We start from the raw sequence: 13,855 nt of genomic DNA on the forward strand, positions 1-13,855 counted from the left end.
GGAACACGTACATCAAGTCTGTTGCCAAGGTCGCTGGAAAGATGGTGGGATCCTTCTACCGCTCCAGAAGATATCTCACTACTGATGCAATTCTCTATCTCTATCTATATAAAAGCCAAGTACGTCAAAGGATGGAATACTGTTGCCATATCTGGGCAGGAGCTGCTAAAAACAGCCTATCCTGCCTTGACAGAGTACAAAATAGACTTCGTGGCTTAGTGGGGGATGCTCTTTTCTCTACCTTGCAACCTCTCTCCCACAGAAGAGACGTTGCGAGCCTATCCTTGTTTTATCGTTATTTCCATGGCAGGTGCTCGTCTGAACTCCAATCTCTGGTCCCCCTCGCCAAACTTTCACGAAAAACACCCGTCTAGCTGAATCCACCGTGAAAAATGTCCCCCACTCTTTATCTGTGCCTAAATCAAAACGTGGATCCCATGAACAAAGCTTCTTTCTTAGAACTGCACGCCTGTGGAACTCTGTTCCGTCTGCTTGCTTCCCACCGGACTACAACTTGGATGTCTTCAAGTCCAACGTTAACAAATTCCTAATGAATCGCCCCCTTAAGTAAACACTTCATCAAATCTCCACACTAACGTAATGTACTTGTAATAACCCTTATCCCTGAGTGGCTTCCGGGCCTTGATAAGTGGTGATCACTGTGTAAAAAAAGGAGGTACTACTTTTGAAACACCCGTAGTATTGGAAGCTTTTGGGGGGATTACAGAGAGGCTAGTATTTGTTGCACCAATTTGATATTCCATCCATCGGCTAGTCTGGTTTTTTAGCAAATGAGAGCGTTTTCTAGCGTAGTATATTGATCCACATTTTTTGCATTAGATTTGGCAATGAACTCCACACATGTAATCCGACTTCTCGTATTCTTTAATAAGGATTCAGCCATCATTTTATGGATGTTCACTTAGCCAGCATATTGTGAATAGGGTGTGATGTTAAAGATTAGCAAACCATCAAGTCTATATATGTAGCGAAACGGTTCCCTCTTATTGTAATAAAGCGTTTACGAACGATAAAATCAGCAGCACCTGTAGTATAGCTGACTAGAGAAAATATAAGTAGCAGCAGCCGTCTTAGCACATATGCAAACTAAACAAATGTTCGCGAGTTTACATGACAAAGAAAAAGCAAAAAAAAAAAGGCAGCACGTGGTCGAGAAAAGAGAAGCAAGTCGTGCCGCGGAAAGTTAGACATGTAAAAAACGGGCGAAAAAGCGCTGGTTAGCGACACCGTGAGATGGTAAGGATAGAGACTTTAAAAGAGCACATGGTATATGGCAGAGCGTTGTAAAACACGTGTGTACAAAAGGACTTTTGAAAAATAATGAATTAATTTGGTAACGATCCTCGTATTATTGGAAGAACCACGAATAAATCCATTTAATCTGCATTTAAAAAAAGGCTGAATCGGATTTTTATTTCTTTTATTTCTTGTTTTTTTTTTTTTGTGACGAAGTATTATACAACGCGGTGGTCCCAAGTTTGATATTTAGCGACACAATTAATGTGTAACGGATACATTAAAGATTACACCAGTCTAAGGATCTGGTTAGAAAAAGATTAACAAAGTGTATTTTGTGTTACTTTCGTTTTTCCATTTTCTTATATTTGTCTTTTCTTTTTGGTGTTTTTAAAATTTTTTCAGATGAATATCCTTGCATTAATGGCAATTGTATCTCTTCGACGAAGGTGTGTAATAGACAGAATGACTGCCGCGACCAGTCAGACGAAATACAGTGCGGTGAGTAGTTTGAATTTAATCATTTAATCATTCACATACTTTTTTCTTTGTTGATGTAAATCCTACAACTTATTCATATTTTTTAGCCTGTTAGCTAAAATGACTTACTGTTGGATAAAGACATTGTACACACAAATTCCAGGTTGGAAGAGAATAGAGAAAAACTAAGAAACAAAAAGGATTAGAGGTTGTAATTTGTACAAATATATTGACCTCAGAATAACAAAGACATTCCAAGTCGAACTTTATACACACATATTGACCTCTGAATGATAAAGAGACTCCCGGTAGGATATTTTTTAAATATTAATTCTGATGGACAAAGAAAGAAAATGAATAAAAGCAGAAAGACTGAGAAACACAAAAAAATGGACGGAGAACGGCGTGCGATTTTCACGTCGTTAGCTAGGCACTCCCAAACCTCCACCTTTATACCACCCTTGCTAGACAGTCCTTTTACCACTGGCAGTCCAAATAATAAATGAATAAATACAGTTTTGTTCATGAAACTGTCTCAGCGTTTGATTGTCAAAACCGCTGAAACAAGCAGAGTGCATATATTTATTTGCAGCACGCATTTTTGCAGATTGCAACAAACATTATTATGGATTATTGTGTGTGGCATCCGTCAGTCGAAACGAATATGGATCAGCGCCGTATTAAGATGTTGCCTGTATGCATCCTTTTGTGTGACTGTAGAGACCAATTCTTGATTTGCATAGTTTACCACAGCTTTGACATACGAAAGTTGTTATGCAATTTGCCGCTTCGTCCGGCTGTTCCGCCTGTACACTCGCTCTTCTCCTAGCTCTCTTTGCAGCGTTTTCAACATGGAGGTTCCTCTCGCTGATGATAATCCCCTGGCGTATCATTTTCCTCCAGGCAGTTCTGTTAGCTGCAAAGGCTTCCCATGTATTCCTGTCCACCGAGAAAGCCTTCATGTCACGATTGCAGACATCCCTGTAGCGAAGATGGGGTCGCCCCCCCTTTCTTGAGCCTGAGGCAAGCTCGCCATAGAGAAGGTCTTTAGGGATGCGCCCATCATCCATCCTGCGCACATGGCCCAGCCAGCGAAGACGTCGCTCACGCAGTAAGGAGTAAATGGATGGGATGCCCGTTCTCTGCAGAACATCAGTATTACTCACTTTGTCCTGCCATGTGATACCAAGTATTATAGATTAGTGACATCGATAAACAAATAAGTTGTTGTAGAGAGAACCGATTATACAACATTACAGTTTTGTCACGAATGACTTTAAAACATTTGCATAAGTAAAGCATTTGATCTGTTGCAGTTAGTACATGTGTGATGCAGTGCATCCACTTAAAGAGAACAGAGAAGACACTACACCAAAACAAACTGACGTATATGCGTTCGAAAAATAAAGCAATTTGAAATTGACCTTTAAAAGTAAATGCATACGGATCAACTAGAGATGACCTCTTCGACTATTCAAACGAAATAAAGGGCGGTAAATAATTTGTATTAAATGGGTAAATGATTTACATATATTTTTCTGTTGGTGGTGAAAATCTTGCAACTTATTATTTTTTAATTTTTTTTATTTATTTTTTTATTACATTTTCACCCCAAACAAGGCACATTGCCACTTTGGTGTAGGGGGATACTATCAGGGGAAACACCCACTGGGGTACTATGTAGGGATTTGGGCAGCGAGATGTTGGTTCACGTTGCACTTGAACTTATGCATGTCAGTACAGTTGGGGAAGCAGTGACCTGGAATGGAATTCCAAAGTCTAGAAGTTCTGTAAAAGAAACTACTGGAGTAGAAAGATCTTTTACATCTAGGGATCTCTACAGTGTGGGGGTGGGATTTTGCAGCTTGTCGTGTCTGTCGAGGGTGTTTACGTCGTGGGGGCACAAGTGCTTGCAGTTCATTAGAGCATTCACCATTATAATACTCGTAGAACAGGCAGAGGGATGCAACGTTTCGACGATGGGACAGAGGCTGAAGCTTAGATGCCAGTTTAGGGCCTATCAGATTTGCGACTCTCTTTTGAACCCTGTCAAGGAGCGAGAGACTAGTAGTCGATGCACTTATTATTTTGAACCCTGTCAAGGAGCGAGAGACTAGTAGCCGATGTAATTATTATTCATATTTTGTTTTTTTAGCCTCTTATTTGATAGTATATATGTGCAGAGCGTGTATGTAAAATGCGTGATATATACAATGTAGTTTGCATATAGTGTGTTTCTTTGTGTCACCTAGTGTTTCGTAAATGTTCTTGTAACTGAGTGTATATACCTTTTCACATATATGCACGTCACATCTATAAATTCCACTGTACATATAACATTTTTTCAAGAAACATTTTTTCATTAACAACAAAGGGGACAGGACATCTGGGGAATTATATCTTGCCAAACAGGACAACATTATCTTCATTCATCTTGGGCCTTGGTTAATGAATCTGCCAAAATTTGAAATTCTTCCAAAGAAACCACCAGAAGGTCCTGGTTATATTTTGGGACAACTTTTATTCCCAATGTTTTCTTGTTGGAAGATTGCGCGCGTTTTTAGATCCTGCATTTCCCACGTACAGGGTCATTACTATCTCTGTCTTCAACCTCCAACTCTTTTTGTCCGTCTAGCCGTCTCTCTAGTTCTCTTTTCTTCTAATTCTAACTCTGCTTATATATATATTAAAACTAGACATGTGCTATGATGTAATTCAACTCACATCTTTAACATGTTACTTTGAATGACGTTTTTCTGTTATTTTAAAAGCTAAAAATTTAACCTAAATATTTTACTAAACGTTCCTTTTTTTTACAAAATATTCTCTCTACATACATTTTGTGCATAACAGGTAACAAAATACTACTACTACTACTACTACTACTACTAATAATAATAATAATAACTAGCAGTGCCCGTGGAAATTCCACGGTAGGTGAAAACATCGACCCTCATATCAGCAAACACCTCATCACATAAGCAAACAATTAATATGAGGCTGTCTTTCAATAGAATAATCAGTGGAATATTTGTTTGGTGATTTTTTAGACAAATACTACTTGAACTACTTGAGATTATTACACGAAATAGAACTAAAGTGAAACATCTAGATGTTTATTTTATTAAAGTGACTTGTAAATCAGTAATAATTATGTTACTAGAAACATGTTACATCTTAACTGTTTGCATTTTTTCATAGTGGTAAGAGAACGGGGCCAATTTGCAATACGATTTAATGATGGAATAAATCAGTAAGTAGTAGGATTGGTGGGATTTGGTTGAAGAATAAAAATGTAGGTCTTTGGCAGATTATATGGCAAAACTTTAAATATAGTTCATAAAATAATTTCATTATGCAATTGAATGTCTGAATTTTTTAGGAATTTCCATTATCATTATTGAAGTTATTTAAAACCCTAATCACATCTTTATTGTTATCTTGCAATAGATGTTGATAGTTGGAATTTTTGTTAAATGAGTTTTAATTGTTATCATTATTCAAATTATTCTGACTTTACTCTTATTTTAATTGTCATCTTGAAAATGGGTATTTGCGGAATTTGTATTCCATAGAATATTGGGGTAGTATTAAGGATGGGCATCACTTTTTAAAAAGTGATATCAACTCTTAATACTGTAATCAACTCTTAATACTATAAAGTATCTGTTTGCAAAAATCTGGTAATTTGACTTTTACAATAAATTACCTCCACACAAACAATGATTACCCTTTCATTTTGAATAAAAATCAAGTCACTTATAAATTGTAGGAGAAAATATTGCTTAATTATTTCATTTTTTTCATAAATTAAAATCATACCATAGATAAAATATTTTATAATTTTATGACAAAACAAAGGTGTTGATATCTAAAAAAAATTCTTTATATCTTGAAACACAGACAGAAACAGGATTCAATGAAGATTTTCAAATGGAAAATGTTTTCTGAATATTGAATTAATAAAAATGTTCAAATTGAACAAAAGTGCATTGAATTATGAGTTATAAATCCATTCAATTAACATTACAAAATATTGGCAAAACCTTTGTTAAGCATTAAAATACCTAAAATGTTTTTTATTCATTGAAAATAATATTTTAATAAAGCTCCTAAGAAATCATGTTCATAGAAAGATCAAAATGGAGAAACGTTTTTATTCAAATACAAGTCTGAAAATATCCAATGAATCATTGAAAAGGTAAAATATGTTATTTTTCAAAGTTCAATCAAAACTCATCAATTGAGTTTTAGAAATATCAACAATCAATATTTGCTTTGAATTTTAATCAACAATACAAAAATCGTATATTACATTGCAGCAAGGTAATATTTAAATTCAAAACGCTGAATATTTTGGAACGTTCTGCGCGTAATAATTACAACACAAAATATTAGGCTATATAATAAACAAACAATATTAGATATAAATTTCAATAGAATGAAATTTGTGAATACAGTTGTTCTTTAATTATAAGTATCGCATAAAATGAGGATGTTCGAATAAATGAAAAGGTTTTTATGCAACAAAACTATCTCTTTCATTTTGATTTTTTTAATAAAGATTTGGAAAATCAGAGAATATTTTTTGAAATAGAGTTGAAAAGTTGAAATATTGATATAGATGCCTCACTATCTCTTGATAATATAAACAGAACTTACCTAAAGTTTCTATCCAGAACCATTTTCCTCAATAAATGCTATATTTTATGTGTTTCAGGACCTTGTGAATTTAATCCATAAGTGATTGTGTAAGTCTCATGAAACACATTCAAATCCAGATTCCTTTAATAAGGTGTATGCAATGTCAACAAATTGGAGGTTTTCTGTTTTGTAACATTCTCATTTTCAAATATAAGGAAATCAAAATGTTATGATTTTATTCAAATATATTTGTCCATCCAACTCCTATGTAGAGGAATTTATTTGTTTTTATTCAAATGTAAGTTTGAATATATCTAATGATTCTTTTAAAAAGCTAACAAAAGTGTATACCTAACATATTAACTGACTATTAGAAATATTATCAATCGAAGAATCTGATATTTCATCGAAATATAAAAATATTATTTCATTCTAATCAATGAATAATTATAAAAGTTAAACTAAATATATTTTTCTATATCTATATGTTAAGAATGGGTTGGCGGACTTGTATGAGGTATCCGCCCCCGCTAAAAATGCGTGTAAGTGAATACCCTGCTTAAAAGTCAGTAAATCCTTTATTTTTTTCTGCTACGCACACACACACGCACGCACACACAAACAGACACGCACAGAAAAAATAATAAAAACTAAAAAAAAACATCGATCGAATGAATGTATAAAATGTAAACAAAAAATACTTATGTTTTAAAAAGAAAGCAAAACGTCGTAAGTATAAAAAAATATTAAAGTAAACGTTAATACCATCATTTTTTATGCTTGTGTTATTTCAACACCATCCATATTTTGCAGAAATATCAGTGTACAAAATTTGTTAGGTGAAAGTTCACTATAGTTTCAAAACGCACACACACACACATACACACACACACACACACACACACACACACACACACACACACACACACACACGCAAAGAAGTATTTTTGTTTTTTTTTACGCTTGGAATGGTCCATTATCTTATAGCGGGTAAAAGGTATTAAGAAGAAATAAAAAATGTTTGATAGAAGTAACCTGTAAACAAAAAAATACTTATGTTTAAAAAAGGAAGCAAAATGTCGTAAGTATAACAATTTTTTATTAAAGTAAACATGAATACGTACAGTCTGTTTATGTTTCCGAAAGACGCTTTTGAAATAACAAGATAAGGCAGCCATCTTTGTTTCAGTTCTCAATTGGTTAAGGAGAAGTCTCATTTATCCAATCAGAACGAAGGATTCTTTGTGCATCGCAGCGACACAAGTTATTTTTATTCAGCTTTCTTTCAAATGTTTATTAGGTGTTTGGAATATTCCATTTTCCTTTTAAAGGTTTTTAGGTTGATAACGGACGGAGCGATAAGCGTAATAATAATAATAATAATAATAATAATAATAATAATAATAATAATAATAATAATAATGTTCGTAATCTAATATTTACTTTTTCATAATAATAGTCGATTTTCCTAAATTAATTATTAGCAAGATAATCCGATATTGCCTTTAAAGTGTTGCCACAGATTGTGGTGTCAAATCTCTGCTTATGACCTAAAAATGTGATTTGGGAGATCATTGAGAAATATCAAGAAGAGAGTTAGGCCAGGAGCGTTGATACTATGAGTTTCTAATTTCTGCCTATCGACGGCTACTCTTATAAGTCTCTCAGAGAGAAAGGATTAAATAATTGAGAGGGCATTTCCAGCTATTCCAGTGCACACAAATAAAGGATAAATATTTATTAAGAGAAAAATATTAAATTTTGTTTGCATCAACATTTTATTCAGGTTATTAGAAAAAATAATGATTTTCTGAATTTTCAAGACGAGTATTGCTTATTCGTATTATTTGGATTTTTCGGATTACTTTTCTCATCTTGAGTGGTCTTTTCACCACGTTTCCCTCGATATTGTCGGGAATAGAGGTTTCCCTCGATATTGTAGGCAACAGACGTTTCCCTCGATATTGCCTACAACACCGAGCAAAATCAATATTTAATAACATCAATGCATATCAAGAAGAGACCGACAGTTTAAAAGAAAACCTCCGCCGAAACAACTATCCAGATAGCATGATATCAGCTTCAAGAAATCTGGACTAAAGTCCAAATGACATCACTCAAAACTCACCACAACTTGTACACCATACATAAACCTTCTAAGAATATGTACTCCATATGACATCAGGTCAGTATTCAGGAGTGATTTGAATCTCCAGAAACATTTTATGCAAGTAATGAATAAAGGAATTAAGAGATTGTGGACACACACACAAATTCTACGTTGGCAGAGTGCGAAGAACCCCCGTATTGACCTGAGAAAACAAAGAAAAACAGGCCGAACATTGTACACACATATTAACGTCTCATGGAACAAATAAAGAATTTGTCAATAAAATCATTATGTAAAGCGAACCCCAAGAGCAGAGAGACGGAGAGACGCGCGCGATTCTCACGTCGTTAGCTCGTCAACCCTAACGTCCACCTTTCACCACCCTTGCTCGACACGTCCTACGACCACTGTCAGGCAAAATAATAATTAAATAAATACAGAAGTTAAGGTTCTTACACATTAAATGATTACTAAAAAGTGTGTGTATTAGACACCATGTTAATGTGAAAAACTATAAAAAGGTGAGACATGTTGTCCACGAAAAGTAAGATTAGAAGAATATCAAGAAGATCGATGAGGAGTAAGACGACTTAATGAAGCAGCATAGTGGGTAATAATCAATTACTTAGTAGAACTAGTAAATAATTTAACACGATATGAAAACCGTAAATTATGGCTTATATACATTCAGCACCTGTTTTTTTAATGCTCATTTGTAATTTTTAAGAATCTTTTATTTTGATCTGAATTATCTGAAAAGAGCGGCAAGATAATATAATGAGCCTGTCGATTGAAACAATTTGTAATGATTTAAGCAAAAACACCCCGAGGTTGAAATAATAAAATATATTGAGCATTTTCCCCCTGTTTTTTTTTTTACCAAATACACCTCCTAATATATATAAACAAATATATATATATATATATATATATATATATATATATATATATATATATATATATATAACTTAAACTATTTAATATAAAATATTAGCACACCCTCTGAACACACAACCTTTACATAATTTTAAATAAATTTCCAACCTAGAATAGCCTGCATCTTGGCAATGCCTAATTAACAATATATATACCTTAATCATAAGCCCATATACAACTTTGTCTAACAAACCCTACCCCCGTAAACATGTGCACTTAATACCACCTGTTAAATTGCAACCAAACCACTAATTAGCGCACGATGCAACGAGAATATAACCTAAACAATATAAAATCCAGGCCCAATGAAAATATAGCTTAGAAACCACCTCACAGGGCTTAGACTTAAAACCTAAATTTAGAACTATCTAACCACCACCCCTAAACCCCACTGGCGAGCACCCCCCCAATAAGAAATTATTTAAAACTCAGCATATTAGATTTACACTAAGCCCTCCACCCAGCAGTATTTACATTAAAACTTTTAAATGTACCGAAAATATAGCCTAAGATAAGCTGCCCCGATTCAACCCAACCCAACCCAACCCCGTCACCCATACAGACATATCCCCATCCCTATCCTACCCCTCCGACTACCAGCTAAGCGTTCCAGCTAGATGCTAATTCCTACTGATAATATAACCTAGATTCGAACACAGTTGAACTAGTCCAGCTATGGGTAATTTCCATGACAAGAGCCTCCGTTGAAAAAATACAGGTTTTTGCCAGCCAAATTAGGAGGAATAAGAATTCAGCAGACTAAAACCTCTACGGAAGATCACCCCCCCCCCCAAAAAAAAATATTTTGAGAAATATGGAAATTTAAAGGACTGCTATAAACTACACTTCCGGTGTCTCTTGGAAATAAAAATTACTACATAAAGTAGTTATGGCGATTCGATGGACCTGTACCTCGAGTTACAAACGAGAAAGTATGTATTCAACTTTCTAGCCCTGGCCTGTCTATATAAACATAAATTTGATGGCCTTTATAATCGAACTTCAAGAAATTTAAAGTTTTAAGGTGGGCGCTTAAAACTCCCGTTCCTAGTGAAGCAATCCTTTAATTTAAACCAAAGGGCCTTTTGTTCACCGAACTGTTACGCTTTACAATTTTTTTTTATTTAATACGGATATATGTATGTGTATGTGTATCTGTGTATATATCTATATCTATATATATATATATTCTCTATTTTACTTTATATTATACCAGTCCACTTACCTCTCACTCCTCAACCCCATTTCCTGCTATTCTAACAACCCACTTGTCTGTATTCCTTTGTTTTACGCACCCCTAATAATCAGTATTAACAGTATATACATTATTATTATTGGTAATAGTGGTGGTGATGTTGGAAGTAGTGGTAGAAGTATTGTTACTACTGCCTTTATTATTATCATTATTATTATTGCACTGTTTTAAACGCTATTACTATTGTTATTATTATTATTATTGATTTTATCATTATTATTATTATTATTATTATTATTATTATTATTATTATTATTATTATTATTATTATTATAATCATCTTTATAATTGATATCATTATTATTAACCCCGTCATTGCTACCATAACCGCTACCATTATCTCCATCTTCACTGTTATTAACAGTAATTTTGAACTTGATTTTATCACAGCTATTGGTAACATTATATTTAATGTTTAATTTTAATGTTTACTTTTAATTTTGCCTTTATTTTTATTTTATTTATTTTATTTTATTTTTCTTATTTCTTATTCAATTTTACATCTAATTTTTTTATTTTTTATTTTTATATTCAATTTTTTTATATTCAATTTTACATCTAATTTATTTTCAGCTTTATTATTACTACTATTGTTATAATTGTCATTACTATTATCATTACTATTATAACTACCCTACTATTATTTGGTATATTTTTACCACTCTCATAAGTGGCTATGGTTTCCTTACTCCCCCACTTTAACATCAATATGTATACTTAACCTTTTACATCAAGTTATACGCACTCATAGTCATTGTCACCCTAATCTCCGACCGCCCCCTTATGATCATACTCCCTATATCATAACAGTAGAAACTTATAAATATATTGCCGCATATTACCTTTCAGTTTTACAACCTTACATAATCCTCCCCCACAAATTAATCAAAATAACCCACTCCATAGGAAATAGACACCCCACAAACCGTTAAAATAAATTACCACACAGCAACAATACACCTCCTATTAACCATAATACATATACCTCTTAATCTCAATACTATGTTAAAGACCATATATATTCTTATATATCATACTATATATAATAAGCTTCTCCTTATTTATTTAGAATTCAATAAAGCTTCTCCCAACGTTCTATAATTCCTCTTAATCTTTTTCATCCCTAATAACCCTTACGCTAGACGCTGCATCTCCTCCATGCTACCTAGCACCTTATCTACTATTCTGATGAGAAGCAATAGGCTTCGAAATGCCCTGGCATAAAGTGTCCCTTCTATCCCCCAAATTTTTCCTGTATTACATTATTCAATAAATGATCCATTCCATATCTACCAATATATAGTTTTGTGTCTTCATTTCATACTCTTGTTTTCCTATTATATATATATATATATATATATATATATATATATATATATATATATATATATATATATATATGATAGTACATATATGTATAGATTTAATAAAGTGAAACTGCATAGCTGGTTCCACCATTATATCTTAAGTTGCTTCAGTGTGAGTCTAATCGTTACATCTCTGCATTGTTCCGCCTTTTAAAAATCGTCAATTTATTTTGTATACGTTTTATTTTTCTGTTTTTATATTATTAATTATTTTCACCTTTAATTTACTGCAGCGACTATCGGTAATTACTTCTACAATTCCCTCAGCGACAAAATATCTGCTAATAAATCCGTACTAAGCCGTGACAAGTGTTGGTTCACGATAGAGGTCCCCATAGGGTATCGGATTATAATGGAGGTAAGTCACATTTTGCTTTCTTGTTTTCACAAACAAACGAAATTTGCAGCGTGGTTCTTGGCTTTGGTATATGTAATCTTAGATGACAATATGCGTTTTTGTGTATAGTAAATCTGTACTATTATGTGAAAGGAACTTTGTCTTTTTTTTTTCATTTTTCTTAAACTTTTTCTTCTAGGGGATGGGACATCCAACCAGATGTCTGACATTTACCCCTATTTTAGTGAGTCCAACCAAGAGATCTTTTCAGGATTCTAGCCGTCCCTTTCAGTGCAATCGTTTGTATTTCACTTGCACTTGGTTCACCGGGTATGCTTGCTATGTACTTTTTAAAGTTCTTTTTCATAAGCCCAGTTGCTCCTATGATGACTGGTATAATTGAAACGTCTTTTAATTTCCAATTTCGTTTCATATCATACATAAGTCCTTGATACTTTGTAATCTTTTCCCTCTCAACTCTGTTAAGCCCTGTATCATTGGGTACACTGACCTCTATTACGGTCGCTTTTTTGTTTGCTCTGTCCCAAATCACTATATCTGGTTTAACAGCTGCATTTTGTCTCAGTATGGGCGCGTGTGTGCGAGTTCGTTCCTTGTAGATTTTACCCGGATGGGCCGATTTTTATGAAATTTATCATGTTATTTGTTGCTCTGTAACACACATTTAAAAATAATTTTCGTTAGTCTATCGCATTTATGTTTAAAATAATTATCGTAAATCTGTCATGCCTATATTTAAAAAAAAATTGCGCTAGTTTGTTACACTTATGTTTAAAAATAATTTTTCCAAGTGTGTCGGCCTTATGTTGAAAACTAATTTTCGTAAGTCCGTTAAAAAATAATTTATGTTAGTCGGTCGCATTTATGTTTAACCATAATTTCGTTAGTTAATCACACCAAATAATTTTTGGTCTGTCACTATTATGTTTAAAATATTTCCTTGGTCTCTTACACGTATGTTAAAAATAGTGTTAAAAAAGAATCTTCCTCAGTCTGTCACATTTATGTTTAAACATTATTTCGTTAGTTCGTCGCGCTAATGTTTAAAAAAATTCATTAGCCTGTCAGACTTATGTTTAAAAATCATTTTTCTTAGTCTGTCGCTTGTATTTAAAAAATAATTTGCGCTAATCTGTCACTCTTATGTTTAAAATAATTTTCGTTAGTCTGTCATGCTTATGTTTCAATATATTTTCGTTAGTTAGTCGCACTCATGTTTAAAAGTAATTTTCATCAGTTTGTCACACTTATGATTAAAAATCATGTTCTTTAGTCTGTCACACTTATGTTTAAACATATTTTCGTTAGTTAATTGCGTTTATGTTTAAAAATTATTTACATCAGTCTGTCACACTTATGTTTAAAAATAATTTGCGCTTGTTTGTCACACTTATGTATAAAATAATGTTCATCTGTTTGTCACACTAACTTAATTTCTTTAGTCCGTC

At 33.2% G+C, this 13,855-nt stretch overlaps 2 protein-coding genes across 4 annotated transcripts in view; both read left to right on the forward strand.

Annotated features, from left to right (window-relative positions):
• LOC145287716 (uncharacterized) overlaps positions 1-13,855 on the forward strand; it is a 640,174-nt gene that overhangs the window by 234,676 nt on the left and 391,643 nt on the right. The window lies entirely within an intron of this gene.
• LOC145287713 (uncharacterized) overlaps positions 1-13,855 on the forward strand; it is a 186,738-nt gene that overhangs the window by 70,662 nt on the left and 102,221 nt on the right. For all 3 annotated transcript variants that reach the window (XM_080135465.1, XM_080135466.1, XM_080135467.1), the window contains exons 6-7: positions 1,663-1,758; positions 12,283-12,407. In XM_080135465.1, coding sequence (XP_079991591.1) covers positions 1,663-1,758; positions 12,283-12,407 — 221 coding nt within the window. The remainder of the gene's footprint in view (positions 1-1,662; positions 1,759-12,282; positions 12,408-13,855) is intronic.

The sequence above is a fragment of the Euprymna scolopes genome, chromosome 11 (assembly GCF_053919585.1).
Source record: "Euprymna scolopes isolate OS-2025 chromosome 11, ASM5391958v1, whole genome shotgun sequence".
Taxonomy (NCBI): domain Eukaryota; kingdom Metazoa; phylum Mollusca; class Cephalopoda; order Sepiida; family Sepiolidae; genus Euprymna; species Euprymna scolopes.